This window comes from Polypterus senegalus, chromosome 4, assembly GCF_016835505.1.
Source record: "Polypterus senegalus isolate Bchr_013 chromosome 4, ASM1683550v1, whole genome shotgun sequence".
Lineage (NCBI taxonomy): Eukaryota > Metazoa > Chordata > Cladistia > Polypteriformes > Polypteridae > Polypterus > Polypterus senegalus.
In genome coordinates this window covers 176,668,076-176,689,411 of record NC_053157.1, presented here as the reverse complement: position 1 = coordinate 176,689,411, position 21,336 = coordinate 176,668,076, and the positions used below count along the sequence as shown (strand labels likewise).

Here is a 21,336-nt window from a genome sequence, read left to right as displayed (position 1 = left end):
GGAAAAAAATGTTATCCGAATCCATCAGTCTTTCCCAGCACACGAAAATAGCGGCGAATTGGGAAATGCAAATAAATCATCGCTTCACTGTTAGAAGGGCGCATTTATGCATGTATGCGGCTTTACATCAAATGCTATTAAAGCAATTGCAAGCTTTCGCGCGACATAAAAGACTAATACTTTGTATTAGTCGAAGTGTTTATATTTTCGATTCTTTAATTTTTAACCCTGCAAGGTTACTAAACGGAGTTCTTTAGAATTCGTGACGTTGTGGTTGGCAGCACTATTCCCCAATCAGCTGTAACTTCTGTGGGTGTCGGTAGCTCCCATTGGCTTGGAGGAGGAGAGCGCTGCGCAAAAACAGAACAGCTGAGCACTTGGAGCTCAGAAGTCTGCCAGCAGAGATCACAGGATCTATGGCTGGGACAGGGAGAATCCACCTAATAATTGAAGCCTTTATTATTTTCTCCGAATGCTCGGAGTGATGTGGTTTTATATTAAAGTACTCTTTTGCCAAGTATTGTTATAGAATAGTACAATTAAGTACTTTTTTGGTTTTCTATCTTCAGCAAATGAAAGGATATGTGGAGCTGCTGCATCACCACATTTGCTTTGAAGCCAAAGCTCAGAATACCCAAAATACTAAAATTAGCCGGGAATCAAACGACTGAATGCGTGTCAGGAAGCTGTCGCATCTGAGGTATGTGGCCATTAGGAATACATGCAACACACTGATGTGGAAACGCTCTTTTTTCCGGCTTTTCTCCACGCACAAGAGGCAATGGCTAAGCTAAAGCAGGAGGAATAAACACAAGTGCACTTTTTAATTCCTTAATGCTGTTTCGTCTTCTGAATTGGAGATGATTGTGTTATTTCTCCTGTTTTGCACTGTGGATGGAGTGCTTTCCCAGATACGATATTCTGTTCCTGAGGAGCAGGATCATGGCACGTTTGTGGGAAATATTGCTGAGGATTTGGGCTTGGACATAACAAAACTTTCATCGCGCAGATTTCAGACTGTGCCCAGCTCACGGACTCCTTATCTGGAAGTCAATTTAGAGAACGGGGTGCTTTTTGTGAATGAGAAAATCGATAGGGAGGAAATCTGTAAGCAGAGTGCTACCTGCCTACTGCACCTGGAAGTCTTCTTGGAAAATCCGTTGGAGCTTTTTCGTGTGGAAATTGAAATAGTGGATATCAATGACAACCCCCCGAGCTTCCCAGAAACCGACATCACGGTGGAGATTTCGGAAAGCGCCACCCCGGGAACTCGCTTCCCACTGGAGAGCGCGTTCGATCCAGACGTCGGCACCAACTCGCTGCGCACGTACGAAATCACCACCAACAGCTATTTTTACCTCGATGTGCAAACGCAAGGCGATGGTAACAAGTTTGCTGAACTTGTGTTGGAAAAGCCGCTAGACAGGGAGCAGCAGTCGGTTCACAGGTATGTACTCACAGCAGTGGATGGCGGTCTGCCTCAGAGGACCGGCACTGCGCTTCTGGTCATTAAAGTGTTAGATTCCAACGATAATGTGCCGGTCTTTGATCAGTCAGTGTACACTGTGAGCTTGCCCGAAAACTCTCCAGTGGGTACGCTTGTGATTCAGTTAAATGCCACCGACATGGACGAGGGAAAAAATGGGGAAATCGTGTATTCGTTTAGTAATCACATATCCCCGAGAGTGAGGGAGCTGTTCAGCATCGACCCACGGACAGGCAGGATTGAAGTGAGCGGAGAGGTTGACTACGAAGAAAGCAATATGTATCAGCTCTATGTTCAGGCGAAGGATCTAGGACCCAACGCCGTTCCTGCTCATTGCAAAGTTTTGGTCAAAGTAGCTGATATAAATGACAACGCACCCGAGATCAGCTTCAGCACAGTGACCGAGTCGGTGAGCGAGAAGGCTGCCCCTGGCACCGTGATCGCCTTGCTCAGCGTCACCGACAGGGACTCCGGTGAGAATGGGCAGATCCACTGCGAAATCCTGGGAGACGTACCTTTCAAGCTGAAATCTTCGTTTAGGAACTACTACACCATCGTCACCGATGGGCCCCTGGACAGGGAGAACGCCGACTCGTACACCATCACTGTGGTGGCAAAGGACAAGGGTTCTCCCTCACTGGCCACCAGCAAGTCTATCAAAGTGCAGGTAGCAGATGAGAACGACAACGCCCCAAGATTTACGCAGCCTGTGTACGACGTATACGTGACTGAAAACAATGTACCAGGGGCTTATATTTACGCGGTAAGTGCAATAGACCATGACATTGGACAGAACGCCTATATTTCTTACTCCATATTGGAGTGTGATATCCAGGGCATGTCGGTTTTCACCTACGTGTCTATCAACTCTGAGAACGGCTACCTGTACGCACTGCGTTCCTTTGATTATGAACAGCTCAAAGACTTCACTTTTATGGTCCAAGCAAAAGACTCGGGCAGCCCCTCACTGTCAGCCAACGCCACTGTGAAAGTGATCATAGTCGATCAGAACGACAACGTGCCCTCCATCATCTCACCTCAGGGTAGGAATGGCACGGCCAGAGAACATCTACCCCGGTCAGCCGAGCCAGGGTACTTAGTCACTCGGATAGTGGCGGTAGACGCAGACGACAGCGAGAATGCCCGCTTGTCCTACAGCATTCTGAGGGGAAATGAACTGGGTATGTTTCGTATGGACTGGAGAACTGGGGAGCTCAGGACTGCTAGACGGGTCCCAAGCAAAAGGGATCCTCATCACCCCTATGACTTGTTGATAGAGGTAAGAGACCACGGGCAGCCGCCCCTCTCCTCCACATCCAGCATCTTAGTTGTCATCGTGGACAGTATCGTGGAAGGCCGCAGTGGGGATCACGGTTCAGCTAAAACCAAGGAGACCTCTTTGGATTTAACTCTAATTCTTATTATTGCGCTGGGATCTGTCTCCTTTATTTTCCTGCTTGCCATGATAGTGCTTGCCATTCGGTGCCAAAAGGACAAAAAACTTAACATTTATACGTGCCTGGCCAGTGACTGCTGCTTTTGTTGCAGCACCTGCTGTAGCAGGCAAGCAAGAGCTCGAAAGAAAAAGCTAAGCAAGTCGGATATAATGCTGGTGCAGAGCTCCAATGTCACAAACGCAGCACAGGTACCTGTGGAGGAATCTGGGAGCTTCGGTTCGCACCATCAGAACCAGAACTACTGCTACCAGGTGTGCTTGACGCCCGAGTCTGCCAAAACTGACTTGATGTTTCTGAAGCCCTGCAGTCCAGCTAGAAGCACAGACACTGACCACAACCCCTGCGGAGCCATAGTGACAGGTTATACAGACCAACAGCCCGACATCATATCTAACGGCAGCATACTGTCAAACGAGGTAGGACCAAACATTCTTCTTCAACCTCAAATATATCATGACAGTGCTGATGCTACTAGTGCATGTGTGCACAGTTTAATTGGCAATTATTTTATTTTGTAAAAGTTTATTGTACGCTTAAAAATGATGTACATATTAATCTTTAATTCCGACAGGCTTATGTGCATACAAACAAATATAACGATACAGTAATTGAAATAACCAACAGACAAAATTGCTGATTAAGAATTGTGTGTTCTGTGTGTTTCTGTTTACCTGTTTTTGTTGGCATATATTTACCATGATCTCTTTCTCCTGAAACGCGTGTCTGCACATACTAACAGATTCCATTAAATGTTACGTATTCGGTCTATTCACGCCTTCACTTTATCCCGCTAACCTTTCATTCATTTAATTTACTGGCTATCTATTTCTCTATATTCCATCGACAGAGGATTATAACGTTCAACCACATTTATCACAGCGTCCGTCTTTTTGCCCTTTGCTACTAAAGCTTGTTACGACAAACATCTATCTATCTATCTATCTATCTATCTATCTATCTATCTATCTATCTATCTATCTATCTATCTATCTATCTATCTATCTGAATCCAAATATCCGAGTGACGTTGTTTCCCTCCCTCCCCTGAAAAAAAAAATCGCATCATCGCTGATATGTACGTGTGACCCCCATACCACTCTACACACCACGACACCATGCATATGAAAAGTACATATGACAACATGAGTGAAAATAGTTTTTTTTTTTGTTACTATTTCTGTATCTTCTTGATTTTTATGTACAGTATTTATATTTTGTTTGAGGATTTAGTCATTACTCTCCGCCCCCGCAAAATAAGAAGCTCCCTGTTGCCCCCTATGTAAATGGCAGACCCATACTGGACCATGTCCTGTCATTTATTTTACACAAGCAACAGTATAACGTGATTTTAATTAATTTATGTCAGTTTGTATTTAAATAAGCCTGATATCTGAAGATATAAGCATGAAATAATAATAATAGCTTTTATAACTGTACTGATGATACATGATGTTTAAAAAGCACGCAGGCGCCAGGCGCCACGACTTTTTAGCCATTTTAAAAATAGGCGATAATTCATTCGAACGGTAGAGCCAATCTAATCAGAAGAACACTGTATGCATTAAAAAGTCTTCGCACTTTGCGTGCCAAGTAAGAAGATGGGAGGAGTTTAACAGTTCTTGTCTGCACTTTTTATGAATAGGCTATGGAATGCGCCAAATGTCAGAATTATGTCTCTTGTATGAAGCTTCATGGTGCACTTTTCCTTATTTGCGCATTGCATGCGATAGCAGAGTTAAAACTGCAGAAAACAGGAGACACATATGAAGTAAATAAAATGACCGTTGTAGTCAGACGCCGTGAGAATATGAATTAAGAATGCCTGGCACAGCCCTGCAGTGTACCAGGGAAACAATGATTCGTCTATAAATGTTCAGTTCGGTTAATTCAACGCAAAATCATTTTAAATGCGAACTGGCTGTGCTTACTGAACGGATCCGATAAACAGAGAGGGGGTGGCGGATTACAGCTGCCTCGCTCTAGTTTTTCCCGAATGCGATCAACAAACCAATCAACCTCAGTAAAAACACGTAGGAAATGCATCACATGTATTCAGACCGTAGATGCAACAGGGCTTTGTTTTATTTTATTATTCTTAAATAGCATGCTGCTTACATTTTTGCTTTTCATATTTTTAGACCAAACACCAGCGTTCTGAGCTCAGTTATCTGGTTGACAGACCACGACGAGTTAACAGGTAAATGGAATAAGCATACTTTTCTTTGCCTCAGTGAATACGCCCGTCTTGTGTATCATTTTCTTTGGTGATTTAATTATTACTACTATTATTAATTGTGACAGCAGTAACCTTTTAAAGTTAATAATTTGATCATTCTAGTTAATGTCGTTTGGCAAGGCTATGGATTTGACTTTAACTATTTCAGTGTTTTATCCAAAGACACTTATGAGATTACCAAACCGGTATAAGCATAAAAAGCGTGCAGCTCCTTATTTGTCCATTTGATGGCAGAGTGATATTTTTTTGGAAATCTACTACTGGGCTTTTACATTTTGATAGAATTCAACACAAGTGTTCTGTTTCCTTTTCTTACGCATTTTTAGCTCTGCATTCCAGGAAGCAGATATAGTGAGTTCAAAAGACAGTGGTCATGGAGATAGTGAACAGGGAGACAGTGATCACGATGCCACAAATCGGGGCCACTCCACTGGTGAGTCTCTGATTCCCCTTCTTTATTACCTGTGCTCATATATTGACCAGTTTTTTTTTTTATCGTTTTCACGTTTGGGTTATTGAGAACTTTTATTTCATTATATTTTATAAAATGCTTAATGGCTGTTAAAATTCTATTATATTTATTACTTTTGGCATTTGTTTGTGCTTTTGATGTTATAGTCTTTGTGGAAATTTGTTTGACTGTCCTTTCTATAAAAAAAAAACAGTTTTTAATCATGTCTTTCACTCTCAAGTAATAATTGCAGCTTTTAAAACTTCTATATTCTATATATGTAACATATATATGTATATGTGTGATATATATAGGACTATATATATGTATATATATATATATATATATATATAATATCCTACATATATCACTCACACAGACATACATATATATATATATATATATATATATATATATATATATATATATATATATATATATATATATATATATATATATATATATATATATATATATATATATATGAAGAGAAAACATTTGCATCAACACTTCAGTGGCCTTTTTCAGCATGGCCTTTACTTTAAAGTATTAATTGGTGTTATTCTGCTAGATCTGTGTTGCGTTGGTGTGTGCACTTGTCTGTTTTTCATATCGCATTCCATAATTATTTATTAGACAAGTTTAATGTGGCTAGTTAATTTGGGTGAAAATAATTCTTCACATTTTTACTTCTTATTCAGAAAGCTGCATGTAGATTTTTTTATTTCATGCATATTTTTGCCATTTGTTTATACTTGTTTTACATTTAAAGGTATAACCAAGAAAAGAAAAAAAAAAAAAATCACACACCAGGAATATAATGCTTGAATTTGGCTTTGCTCTGCCCTAAGCCTCTGTTACATTTCTACTTAGACTGTTTAAGGGAGATGAGAGTTACCCGATATACTTGATTTTTTTTTTTAAGTATATGCCTTGTTACTTCTTCACGTCTTTATTATGGGAAACAAATTCACAACAAAAGAACCATGCAATTGCTGTTTATAAATATGCAGCTTTAATGAGGCCCTTTGGATAGCCGTTAGTCCTCAAGAAGTTGGGAGACGTGATGGAATTTACAACAGACCTGCTCTATTCGCTATCTGGAGTCTGGGAACTGGATAAAATAGATGGTGCCAGATGTAGCATGGAAACAAATAGTCAATTCATAGCCTTTACACAGAGAAGGCAGAACATGCATCGGCTAAAACAATGGCAGGCAGCTATTCATGTGTTTTAATTCTTTTTGTGTTCTTATTGTAATTTTTGAAATTGTGAGGTCAAGTACTCAAATTTAATTATTCAACATTTTGGCTCCTTTTTTTATCCCTGCATAGAATTTTGGTTTGCATTTCAGTTATAGCTAAGTAAAGGCCATCTGCTTTCTGCTTAGATAGGCTTCACATAATCAAACTGGTATGTGTAACAACATTAATATATTTAGAAGTGTTGGCATCTGTTTGGTGTAGTTTGCAAACTGACTACATATTAATAAAAGGTGAGAAATTTACATGGTGGCTGTTATATACCTGAAAATAATTATTAGTAACTATGTTCATTTTAAATTTGAACATTTTTTAGTCAGTGCTCATTATTCTTCCACAGTTCCCTAAACATAATAGAAAGTGTCATTGTGTTGTGTAACTGTTCACTATTTATGTATGACAGATAAAAGCTTCCCCATTCTTTTAATAACTGGCAAATTAACACAATAAATGTGGTTTACTGTTGGCTCATGATAGCTGCCTAGAACACAAAGTGATTAATGCCATTGTGTTTATTGTAATGTGGCTTGTATTTGTCTGTATTGGTGATATTTATTAAAATGGTTAGCTGTTAACAAGAACATGCTGCAGTATTCTTTATATGCTTATAAGAAACATGACAATGAGGCTCAGGTACCATGTTTTAAAGTCATGTTGAAAATATTTTAATGCAGAATAACATGAACCATCTTGAAGGTTTAAAATCTATGAGTAGCTCGCATGTTTTGCTTGTTGCTGCAGAACGTTTTTTCAAAATATACAAAATTTATTGTTCTGAATAATTGCTGTTTGATAAATCAAAAAATAATTACAGGGTTTATACAGGACTTAAAATACTAAAAACACCTTTGACCTGGTAATTTTAGTAATAGCTAGAATAATACAAATATAGTTATCCTTTATTATCATTAATATGATAATGTCTATAGTAATTATGATAAAATTGGCATTTACACATTAAATGTGAACGTTAAGTAGACAGAGTTGTTAATTCTTATACACTGAACATTTTACTAAGACTCTTTAACTTATTCCTACGTGATAGTAATATAACTGCTGTAAAAATGTTAGTTACAGTATATAACATGTACTGTTTCAGATTGAAAGGGTAGTGCAGGTTAAATGCCACTTGTCAGAGGCAGAGTAATAACATTGTTAAAAAACTTTATTGCTTGCACTTTATTACCTTATTAAAACAATGTTTTTCTTGTTCAATCTTCCTTTCTTAAACATCTTCATTTCTGAAAAACACTTAAAAACTAACATTTACTATTTCTGAAATTAAATAAAAATTCTTTTTGTTTGTCTTTCATTGTGAAGTTGCAGACTAATGCAGCCTAGCTTTATTTAAAAAGGACATCCATACAAAAAGAGCTTTGTTTTATTTAAGAGTCATAAATGTCAGTCAGTAAAAGGGACACCCAGTAGTGAATTCCTTAGATGAAGTGCTGCAGAGGAGCTGCAAGATGCATGTGGTATGACTCCAAGGGAGTCCTAGCGGCTCTAAGGAGCAAGCAATGATTAATCGGATGAGCCTATTCACCTAATTAGCATAGTGTAAAGAAATAGTACACAGCAACTGCTGTATATACGTATATATATATATATATATATATATATATATATATATATATATATATATATATATATATATATATATATATATATATATACATGAACAAAATGTATATATATATATGTGTGTGTGCATGTATGTATGCTGTATAATATACATGTATGCAGCACATGTGTGTGTCCTTTTTAAAACACATGAAACTACAATTTGGTTGTAAATTATTATTATTTTTTTATTATTTATGTAGTTCTATCAAATGAAGGTGGATAAATAATCAAAAAGAGGACTTTACTTTTGATTAATTGTACTGCAAAACTTTATTCCAGAATTAACACAAATGATTATTTAAACAGCCTCTCTGCATCACAGACCACCTGTTTTAGATTTAAACACTTTATAATTGTAATGCATGGTGGCATCATTTGTGTCTTTTTTTCCCTTCACACTCTTTGGTACTTGTGAGGTCATAAATTAATCTTGGCACTAGCTTATTCTTGACTGGGGGTGGAGTTATGCTGGGATGAGCAGAGGAGTCAGCAAGAGGTATTATTTAGGACTGAGGCGCTTAATCTGATTACAACTCGGGACTTGCACAGAAGGGACAGAAGCGTTTTGGTTAAAGCAAGGCAGTCCCATCCCCCTTTGCCAAGCCTTATTGCAATGAGCTTGCACCGATTATTGCTACACACAAAAGTACTTCACAAAACTGTTTTTTATAATCCGGTTCAGTAAAAGATCACAAAATAAAATTGTAAACCTTCACTCTGTATTGTATTTGTTATCTGTACAGTGATTTATTTTGCAAAATACATAAGTCGGTGTGTCATGGTTACTCTAGTGGCAAATAATAGTTAATGTCAAGCTCTAACATATGGTTTGAGAGAACAAGTATACTATGATCTGAAAAACTCTAAAAAGGCATTTTTTCTAATCCCATTCCTTTAGTAAACAATAATATATACATTCAAACTAACTATAATACACACTTATTGTACTGGGATTAATTGAAAAAAAAAAATAGCTGTACCACGTAAAATGCTTTCTCTGCTGGTTAAGAATGGTACTGTTGTTTTTATTAGGCATTTTTTGTTAAAAGCGTATATTTAATATAGCAGCTATAATACATAATCTTTTCATCTCTCCAGTTCGGTTGCTTGTTAAGGGAGTGGGAAACAAATGGCTACATTCTTTGCTGCTCTGTGAAAATGGTTATACTGTCTGCAGCAGACTGTGATCCTCCTTTATTCTGCCTGCAGTTCACGTTAGCGCTCTGTAACAGCTCACTGATCAGTAATTTATTTTTAGACTTCTGCATACCAATTATCAAATGAAGGTTATTATCAAAGCATGGGTTTGCTATGCTTATATGTATTACTGAATTTGAAATAAAGAAGCTGTTTTGTGAAGATTAATCGTGATAACAACCTTTGCATTCTCATAGTCATTTGACTATTATGTGAATGACTACCCTTATGCACTTGTTGATCTTGTGACTGTCCAAGAAATGATAAGTGTATGATGCTTATTCTTAAAAGAGCATATCATAATAACATGTTCACTGCTTTAAAGGATGAAATAGCTCAAGACACATTATTATTATTTGTACAATAATAGTAAATATTATTGTCAATAATGTATGGAGAGTCATTTGGAGAAACATTATTTTTTTATTTTGTAGTCTTTAAGATAATAATTATAATTATTATGAGTACATACAGATTTCAAAGAAAAATGAAGAAACACCCATCCACAGGCAACCTGAACACAGAATACACACAGGAAAAATAAAAAATGAATTCTTGATATTTTGATCAAAATAAATGTAGAGGAAAATAACATAAATGCTGTCTGTTGAGTGGTTTAGTAGCATTTGTAACATTTAGCAAACATGTAACACTCCTAGATTTAGTTTGTAAAAGCCAACCTGTGTGCAAAAAAATAATTAATAATACAAAAATCTCATTTAGGACAAAAAGAAATTAAGTTTTAGGACTACACTTTCAACAAAGTACATCATTATTTTTCAATGAATGCAAGTAAAAAAAAATTCATTTTAAATTCTGAAATCCTTATATGAGGTTTTATGTTTGCATGTAAAGTAAAGATCAGAGGGCTGATTAATCGGTATCTGTAACTTACGGTTCCATTTGGTACATTTCTAGTGTTAAAAAAAGTTATACAAATAAAACAAAGCAAAAAGAAAAACAATGCTCTTTTCAAGTGTTGCCTCCTTGTCTCATAATGTATATTTACAGAACTATCAGCAATTAAAAAATAACTTAAAAGATTTCTAGCATTCTAGATGATATGAGAAACTGAGCTATTTATTTTGTGGCAGTTTTTTAAGGGCAGTTGTTAAAACACCCTTAATAATTTTTTCTTTTAATATTAGCAAGAAATATTGAATTAGACGAAGTAGGTTTGACACTGGTATTTTCGAGTTTGCTGTGTTGCAGAAGATAGTTGCAGATCCAAACTATATTTTTAAGCTTACATAAATTAATCTCAACTCTGTATGCAGCCTTTAAAGCAGTGCTTAGTAGTAAGTACACCTTTTGAAAACCCGACATGCAAATGAAGTTCAGATAAGGCGGAAGTTATCTAATCCTAAATCTTACATCCCTCATTCATAAAATTAAACCTTTTTTTACTTTTCAGAGCTGTTGTAAATATATTTGAGAAATCATTACTGTTTTAAAATTAAATAAACTACATTTAAGAGTAGGTAGTTCGTAAAGAACAAAATGGTTTCCTTTTGGCATATAGTATTAGCAATATCCTGCAAAAACACATCCATTATGCTTCCGTTGTTAGAGTACTTACATATGAATAAGTTCAGATTTTTCTGTGTTCTCTAATGTTAATGTTAAATGAGTTAACTAGTTTATTTATCATTAGTTGAGTAGATACAAATACCAGACCAGTTAGTAACTTCGTCTGGCAGCAAAGTCTGCTTCGTCACAAATGTGGAACAAGTTAAATGTATATTAACATGTATGTTGTGTGAAACTGATGCAAATCAAGAAAATGTTCTGGTCCATCTTCTGAAATTCATGTTTGAACTGTACTGTCTTTTTGGTCTTACATGCTTTTCTTGCTTTATTTCAACCTTCTTGTATAATGATACCGACAACCCTGCTATAAATCAGAGTATTGTCTCAGGCTTTAAATTTGTTCGCATAATCTGGAATTTTCACTGCCAAACTGTTTACCAATAACACAAGCATTAACAGGTAGATGTCAATAGCTTTTGCCACAATGTCAGTTTCCCTAAAGCTGCTGCTGGCGTCCTAATTATAGTAATTGGGTTTGTGAGTCGTTTCAATGAAAGCAGTATCTTGGTTATCTTGAGAAATGTAATATTGCTTTTGATGAAACCCATCTTTGAGCCTTATCTAATTTTTACAGCAAAATAAAATGCAAGATTAAATATAATAATGCTGATGACATTTTTGCTGGTTTTACCATCAGTGTTGAGTAAAAGCCTTGTTGTTACTGTGCATCTAGGACATATTTCTGGCATCTGAGCTGTTCATATTGTTAAGGGTTGTGTGTGGAGCCGTTGATGTACTGGTAGCTAGAGATGACCCTGTTTCAGATTCTCCCAAGCTCCTCACATGTAGAAACGTTTTTGTTCTGAAACTGGACCTTAAAATGTAATATGAAATGTACTAAAGACGCAAATGAATTTCTGTTAAAATCTAGTGGACATGTTTTTTTGTATTCACGGTCTCTTTGTGAAAAACCACATAACAACTCATCTTAATTGTAATTGTATACATGTGAGAGTCAAAGATGTACTTTCAGCTTTTCATTTTCATTTAGCTGAGTGTTTACTATTTAAATAGAGCAAGATAATAGCTTAAGATAATAAAACTAAGAAATTAGATGTAAAATTATCACAACCAAGCCACACTTTGTGGAACAGTGCACTATATATCTAACAGCTTATAGCAACTGTTTGTTTCAGTTTAATGTCAGGTATTTTTATATTATGTTGTGTTGTTGTAGGTCCACAAACATTAAACATATGTACTGTAGTAACTGGCTTCTTTTTTTAGGGGACGGGGGTGGCACACTTCATTTTTCTTTCAAAAGATCCTTAATTTAATCTCTCCAGGGATCAGACTGGAATGCATCAGATATATGCTTATGCTATTATTATATTATTTCTTGCGGTAATACTTTTCCAAAGTAACAGTGTTTAATTGAATCTCTCCTCTCTTTTTGCACAGATATGCTGCAGAAATAATCTAATTAGAAAATATAGTTCATTACTAATACCCTGAATTGTCTGAAATATCTGGGCATGTGAAACTTAAGCCCACTGTAATTATTTAACCAAACTTGGCCAAGTTAAATATTTTAACATAATACCTATTAGTAGTACAAATAATTAATCCATCTGACTTTTAAACCATTTAAGGCACCAACATTTCCTCTCCCAGATCATATTGTGATGTTGCATTATTCTTATTTATCATAAAATGGGCCATTGAAATTTGTATATCTTTTCAAAATAGAGTCCACCTTTTAAAATGTATTCTGTTTTTTACAAGTAAGCTGAAAGAATAATGTCAATCAGTTTTACACAATGCAGAATAGCATAACCTTAGGTAAATGCAAAAAGCAGGTGATTAAAGTTACTTTTCCAGTTACACAACATTTATATAAGCTGGAACTTACATTTTTTTTTAATCAGACTGGTTTATAAATTGGCCAGGATTAGAGCCTTTTCTTTATAATATTTCCATAATGAAGGCTAATTTATTAAATGTAAATAAAAACTTTAATAATAAAATCGAAATGTTAGATTTCAGCTTTCCCCAAACAACGCAACACTATTGAATATTGATAGAGGGCAGAAAAAAACCATCTAGATGTTTTATTAACCAAACCCTGTAATGTGCCATTTTTTATTGTTCTTTATTTGGTTAACTAGCATGAATAGAGGTATAAAACTATTCCTAGAAATGTAAAGTAAAACATTCTAGAATCCTCCAAAGTAAAAAGTAATAGAGCTTCTGTAATATTTGGAAGCCTTTTCATCAATAACTGGCTGTGCAGAAAAACCAAATGGCTTCATTTGTATTGTGCAACATTCTTTCTTTGCAACACTGGAAAAGGATTGATCTTATCTAATCTTTCAGGAAATTCCTTTTTGCCAGAAAACTGTTTCAAGCACTTTCAAATGCGGGATGCCAGTGTCTGCTTATTGTGCCTACCTATAAACTGAAAGATTTTGACCTTAGATAATTTTTTTTTTCCTTTGTGTTATTTGTTAAAGATTAAAAAAAGAAATATATATATATATACAAATATATTATACATTTAAACATATATATATAGAGAGATAGAGATTACTATATATAGTGAATGTTTCTATTTTATTCAAACATATATTTAAATATATGCTTCTAGATGTTTCCAATTTAATCGGTCATTTTTTCATATACAGTAATATTTTAATTTCAAGCAGGATGTCACACTATTTTATTTGGAAAATATATTCCCTAACCTGCTTAATCCAGTTCAGGTTAGGGTTACAGAGACTCCTTGGGTTATGGTGGGGCTTGAGCCAATCAGGCACAGAACAAGAACAAACCCTGAGTGCATCGCCACTCATTCACAAGGGTCAGTTCCATACAACCACAGGGTCAGTTTATAGTCACCAAGCGGTTAACTTGCATGTCTTTGGCATTTGGGTAGAAGAACTAGAATAGCAACAAAGACATGGGAAGAATATGCACAGAGGTGTGAGACCCAAACAGAATGCTGGTTCAGTGAGGCAGTGATGCTAAATATTACGTCTCTGTGTCACACTTCATGAAAATAACGTTCCCATGCTTTTAAATGTGTTATTAATGTCCTGAAATTAACACGGATCCTAACCAGGATTGGTCCTTGCCTAGTACCTGGTGCTCTGAGAACAGCATCCGGTTCCCCTTGACCCTGTAGCTATAACTTGATCATCATCTCAGTTAATGACAGCCAAAGGAAGAAGCATTTCAGAATTTGTTTTGATTAATATATAAGGGTCAGGTTCTTTACAATTAACTGACTAAAATAATATTTTAATAATTTAAACATATTCAAAAATAATTAAGTCTATATACATAAAAACAACTTTTTCATACTTTAGCATGTATTATACTGAGTAAAATACAATTGTTTAAATGCTGATGTAGAATAACACAATCAATACCTATATGCATTTATTACATTTCTATTGTTTAAGAGGTCGTGCACTGTTATAATGTCATTTAAAAGGAAACAGATTGTTTGGACACCGGTGAATGAATATAAAACAAATTAATTATGCTTTGATAATATTTCATAGACACTTTTTAAATGGTAGCATAAAGGGCGTTTCAGGTTTATGCTGCTGCCTCACAACTTTAAGGACTTGTGTTTCTGGATTGTTGCAATCTAAGTAGAGTTTTCAAATTTTCCTTGGGATTCATTTTAGCAGTCTTCATGTTAGATTAACTGGCAACTATAAACATGGCCTGGCATGAGCATGTTAAGTGATTTACTGGCATCCATTCTGGGATCTTTCGTCCCTTCTGGGACCCAGTGACCTTGCACCTAATGCTGCTGGGATAGTCTCCAGCTCCTCGACCCTGGAAATAATGAGTGCATGAATGGACATTCTTTATGCGGTTATATGTTACAATTTCTGAATAAAGTATGGGGACTTTTTCATTTTTTAAATGAAAATAAGACAACAGTTAGCATTGTTTTTCCCTTTTTGTTCTTTTCCTACCCCAAACTCTATCCTATACTTTACTAATACAGTTTTAAAACTAAACAGAGTCTGACACCATAATTTTGTTTTACAGGTTCAGCATATTTTTACATATGCTGTGCAGCACCTATGCTTTGTTTAGTTATTACAAAAAATGAAAGTCTATAATAAATATTACTATAGCAATTCTCTCCATTGTAAATTATTAATTTTGACAGACCTTTTAATAATTTCAATGAATTCTTCACATATGTTTAACTAATATAAAATATATGAATAAATACATTACTGTTTTTATGTTGATAGCTTCAAAATTAATGCATTACTTTTTAAATAGTTCAGTAGCTTCTGTAACAAATTTCCTTGTATTTATATATTGATTTTAGATATTTTTCAGCAATAATATTTTTAAAAGGTTTTGTATTAGGCAGTTAGTTCTGTGTGTCTTCTTGCCAAAGAGCAAATGAAAGTATTTTACAGCTATTGCCCTGAATGCTGTATCATTCTGTGAATAATTAGTTCATTCTGTGGGGTCTGTAATCAAATAGAATATGACAATCCCACTGAAAAGACAGAATAGGGACTTTAAAATCCATTAATAGTAACTTGATTTCATGTTGGCACATTTGTATTTTGGAGCCTGCAGCTTCTATGTATGTGCCATACTAGTGCATTACACTAATTACATTTTTTGTGATTGTGTTCCCTAACAATTATATTTACTATTGGGTCCATTCTCATTCAAGCAGAAAAGAGCTTTGGACAAAGTTCACAAAACATTTCTTTATGTTGTGTGGCAGCATATTCGAAAAGAGAAGGGCCATCTGTATTAATACGATGGAATTTATTTTTTTGAATTTCCAATTTATGTACACAAGAGTGGCCGATTGGTAGGGAGCTGGTCAGCTATTGGAATTCATAAAGGCCAAAGGGGCATCTAATGGGTTTGGCTGGTGTTTATTCCATATAGAAGCATGCATTTCAGCTAAAGCTGCCACGGTCTGGCACCTGCCTTGCACAGCTGCTGCATAGGGATCCTGGCAAAAGCCTGCAGGGCACTTGGAGTAAAAAGGTGACAGGCTTAGGCACCCATCATTGTCCTCATGAGTGTGAAAGCCCTGCTGGCTTGTCCCCTGACCATCTGCCCTAATGTAGGCAGCCTGCCAAAGGATGACAAGCCAATTTACTGTTTAGAATCAGAGGAAGCAAAGCTTGTTCACATGCCAAGCTGTGAGGTACTACAAGTTATTGGTCTAAAAAGTCAGTGCCCTTGGTGCAGACACCCTGATTTGTCTACTGGTAAATCGTGAGCAAAACAGGAAGCATCCAGGAGATTTGTTCTATTTTAGAAAACTAGATGCATACAGCCTTGCTTGAAAGATCAACGTGGAGAATGCTAGGTAGGTGGTGTTTGCTTGCAAATGGCAAAGTATAGCATACTATACATCCTTGAGAGAGGACATACCTGTCACCATTAAAATAAAAAACAGGACTTTATTGAAAAACACAGTGTTGATATATAATTAGACAAACCTAAAACTGCTTTGATATTTAGTGTGTTATGATTGTGTCTTAATAAAATTAAAATTTTAGTATTCAGCTTATTAGTGTAGACAACATTTTAATACATGGTAGTAGTTTGTGCTTAAAATGAAATCAAATGACATTGTAGCTAATGTTAAAGAGGGAGGGGAGGATAGTTTTTTTTTTTTTTTGCAATTAAAGCTTGAGGACGAGTGCTTCAATTATTAAGGATTCAAAAGAGTAAATAATATATGCTAAAAACATTACATGTGTGCTTTTGACAAGTTAGGAAAGCCATAAATTGGCACATTTTTATTTCTGGATTTGTAGCTCATCTAGTACTATAGGTGTTTTATGCAGTCTTTCTCCTAATTAAACAGGGCATATTTTAAACAGTCCCTTTAGTGATAATGCAAATAACATGATTGTTCATTTGTGGAGTTTCATGCATTAACTAGGCAAATGGGCATGCTTGGCAATGTAACGTCTGGTTTTTAAAATCTTGTTTTTGAATGGTATCTCTGGCTAAATCATTTTTAAAATTTATTTTCTTTTGGTGTAGGTGCTGATCTCTTTTCCAATTGCACAGAAGAGTGTAAAGCCTTAGGGCACTCAGATAGATGTTGGATGCCATCCTTTGTGCCATCAGATGGCCGGCAGGCTGCAGATTACCGCAGCAATCTGCACGTTCCAGGAATGGACTCTGTGCCAGACACTGAGGTATTTGAAACTCAAGAACAAACGGGGGAGAGATCTTTCTCTACCTTTGGCAAAGAGAAGTCACATCACGGCACCCTAGAGAGGAAAGAGTTTGATGCACTTCTGTCTAGCACACGTGCGCCTTACAAGCCACCTTATTTGTGTGAGTATTAGTAATTAATTTCGATTTGAGCAAATAAGAAATGGCAGGAAGTGCCATTAAATTCTTTTCACTATAATATCCCACAATTATTAAACAGTAATATGGTTCACATATTTCTCTATCCAATATTTAAATCTACAACTATTGTTGCCTTTTATTACATTTGGTAATATGAATAACTATACAAGTGAAATTGGCTTTTGAGTATCCTATAACAATGAGAGGTTTATTTTAAAACATATCAGTCTGTTGTGACTTGTCATTGGAGCAAAACATGTTTTTGTATGCTTTCATGTGTTATACGTATGTTACACATGGTTTTAAAAATGGGGAAGAATGACAAGTATTTTGTATGTCTGAAAATGATAATGATGAATGAAGGCCAAGGGTAGTCTTGTGAAATGAATTTATTTTATTATTTGTTTCATCAGTGTGTCTGCTATCATTGCAGGACATACAAAATGCATACAAAATGAGCCACAGATCTAAAAAATAGAAGGAAAGAAAGATTTTTCTATTTGCTTTTAAAAATGTATTTGCTTGTTTTATTTCCTTTTCTTTTTATTAGGCTAAATGTTGATGGAGATGTGTCAGGCAGTTTAGATTGAAAGGGAAACTGACTTAATTTTCTTATGGTTGTAATCCAGTTATGTACGACAAAGTTAAACAATTAGCCAGTGTAGCTAGCTTAAATTAAATGAGCATGCAATATCTATGCTAATAACATTTCCCAAAGGTAATAATCAAATGTTGTTCTGCATGATATTTGACTAATTTAACAGTGTGCCTTCATTTGTACAATTTCAGACAAGTGGAAACCCGATAAATAATTGCTACAGAACAAGATCCATCCCTCTTTTTCTTTTAAACAGCCTGTAACTGGAAGGTTTCAAGCAGGCTGCTCTAATACCTCAAGTAGTCTTAAATTTGACAACCCATAAACTTCTAACATTATTGTTCAAGGATGTTTTTATCACTGTGATGTACTTAATGGACTAATTTTCTTTGTTTACAGCGCGGAAAAGGATTTGCTAGTCCATTCTGTGTGGACATACCTGAGACAGCATGAATTTGCACAATAGTCGACCAACAAAAGCATCAAGTTTTCAACTTCATTATCTTGGCCATCCAGTTGTTTGCAACCATTGGTTGTTCTGCCTTGGGGGACAGAGAATAAATGGCCAAAAAACTAGGACCTTTTTTGCTCTCAGCAGGCCTGAGAAATGAGTTGAAACATGGAATTATTAAAAAAAAACAAATGTTGGGTGACGCAGCTCACCCATCAGATCTGTGTGTGCCTGTTTACAGCACCATTTATCTTACAATGTCACTGAGCCCTTTAGATGTTTATATTCACACCAAGAAGCCAATTGTACAGATGAAAGAGAAATATGTGCATTATAAATGCAATATCACTGTTTTAGACTTGACTGTTTTATATTATTTTTGTGTGGTCAGGTGTTCCCAAAACTTAACTTCAACTTTACAAGGAAGATGGTTCTCATATTCTATTCACCAAGTGGATCGAAACAGTTTTTGACCAACAATTTAATCAAAGACATTCTGTAGTTTATACCATGTGTGCAAAGTGTTTACTGTACTATTTCAAAGCTTCTAAATAAATATAAATATATATATATATATAAATATATATATACTTTTCTTAAAAGTGTGGTATCCATTGGTCAGTTTCTTATATACCATAGAATTTCAGTAAACATGCTTTAAAAAATAATCACATTTATCGTGAACATATCACTTTTTACCCAAATGTTAACTTTACTTTTGAATATAAAAATTTTATTGTAAAAACTAAATATATAATTACCATACAGATAATTCTTTTCTCACTGAAAGTGTCAGAAAAATGCTCATTTAAGTGGTAGTTAAAATGTTGTAAAGACCAGCTTTTGTAATTATTGGCACACCTGAAAACATACTAGTTTTGAAAAAAACTGTGTCTTGCAGATTCATTTTTAAACAACTGTTAGACATTCTTATAAACTGTTGAAAAGTACACATCAAAGAAAAAAAAACACACTGTACATGTTTGGATTAATATGTCCGTGCCATCTCATGCCTTTTGTTGCCATGACAGTTTACAACAGTTTAACAGTATGTGCTTATATTTTCCTGCTGCTGTCTCTCACTAGCCTTCTGACAAAAAGTGAAAAGCAGCACACTATATAAGTGACAATCAGGTGAGCGAGCAGGGATAGCAGTCAGTTTATTAGCTGTATGATAAAGTAGCTTGTCGTTTTTATGGGTTTTGGTAGTAAAATGGCGAGTTCTAAGGGCAGTAAAATTTTAGAGTTGTCCTAAACTCAAAAGAATGGTTTACAGCATTAAGTCATCAGTCCATGCTGTTTTAAGAGGATAGGTCAGACTGAAAAAGTGTTTTAATAGACAATGAAAAAAAAAAAAATAGAATGACAACCAGAATTTCTTATGTGTTCGTTTTTCATACCAGTAACTTACCTCAAAAAAACAAATAAAAAAAATAAAAAAAAAAAACAGGCAAAATTTTGTATTCTCTTTCCAGGGCGGCAATTCATTCAGCTTATGTCAAGTAGATCTTTTTCAAATATGTATAAAAATGACATGTAACTTTTTATTTTTTATTTTGGCCATTTTACATTCTGCACAGTTTAAGAAAGAATGCAGTAAAAACAGGTTAGTTCAAAATATAATCAAAATAAAACATTTAACTGTAACTATATTTGCAGGTTACTAATATGTTATCTGTGAGATTTTTTAACATTTTTATGCATACCAAAATCTTTTTTCAATTTTACAAACATTTCACTATGCGTTTCTAATTAACCACTGATTCACTTATTTGTGAAACCTAAGTGATTGTCTTTAAGTATCACAAAGCCAAAGTAAATCTGCTTTCTGCCTTCCTTTTTTGAATTTTTAAATTTGATTTTTTAGTTATTATTTCAGCATTATTTAAGGGACGCATGTTCTGTTGATTTCACAATTTGCTCTTGACTATTTTTGACAGCTCAGTACATTTTCCATAAATGCGTTCGGCGAACAGTGCATGCTCTGAATGAGTTTGCAACAGTTTACTATAAAAGGTACTGTAAATCTCTCTTTTTTTTCTAACTGTATTGCTGTGTTATCGTAAAATCAACATTTATTCCTCGATTGCCCAACAGTAGGTTTTCTGGTTCAAACATTTTCCATTTAGTTTCAGATTTTCAGAGCATTCCCTAAAACAATTTGAGATACATAATTTGAATAAAATAAATAATTAACTTGTTGCCCTAAGGCAACACCATGCAGTAAATACAGCACAAACCCACTTAGCTTTGGGGCTTCATTTCATGTTCCATAGTGAGACAATTTCTTGGTTAGGGTTTTTCTTTAGCCATTGTTTTGAATGAATCCATTCCTGCTGACAAACACAGAAAACTTGAATATTTTGATGTGAGAAACTGAAATGAATATTGCAGGAAAAATGTAATGTTTGTATTTTTACTTTTATGAAGCATAATGTTCATAAAATATACAGGGTTCCACAATAAATGACAACAAAGTGATAATGTACAGTGCAATATATTAACTTGTGACACAACAGGGTTAATGCTGGCTACCAAGGGTCATGTCAGCTGACATTCTAAGCAGCATTTATGGGCAGTAGAAGAAAGAGGCTTTTTAACGACCTGCTTACTCTGAATTATGCAGTCTTTTTCCCCCCTTAGTTTCATTAGTCACGTGAGTTTTTAA

The 21,336-nt window shown here is 35.2% G+C and overlaps 1 protein-coding gene across 1 annotated transcript; it reads left to right on the top strand.

Annotated features, from left to right (window-relative positions):
- Positions 1-400: 400 nt before the first annotated feature.
- On the top strand, positions 401-20,026 carry pcdh10a (protocadherin 10a). The gene is made up of 5 exons (XM_039751684.1): positions 401-3,359; positions 5,081-5,139; positions 5,505-5,611; positions 17,302-17,601; positions 18,617-20,026. Exons 1-5 carry the CDS (start codon positions 861-863, stop codon positions 18,634-18,636), a joined length of 2,985 nt encoding a protein of 994 aa, XP_039607618.1. The 5' UTR covers positions 401-860; the 3' UTR covers positions 18,637-20,026.
- Positions 20,027-21,336: the final 1,310 nt, after the last annotated feature.

Excerpts from the sequence above, each read along its gene's own strand:
- pcdh10a (XM_039751684.1), top strand. The coding sequence starts at position 861 with ATGATTGTGTTATTTCTCCTGTTTTGCACTGTGGATGGAGTGCTTTCC. Across the intron at positions 5,140-5,504 it reads AGACCACGACGAGTTAACAG|CTCTGCATTCCAGGAAGCAG; the intron begins GTAAATGGAATA and ends ACGCATTTTTAG. Across the intron at positions 17,602-18,616 it reads TTACAAGCCACCTTATTTGT|CGCGGAAAAGGATTTGCTAG; the intron begins GTGAGTATTAGT and ends CTTTGTTTACAG.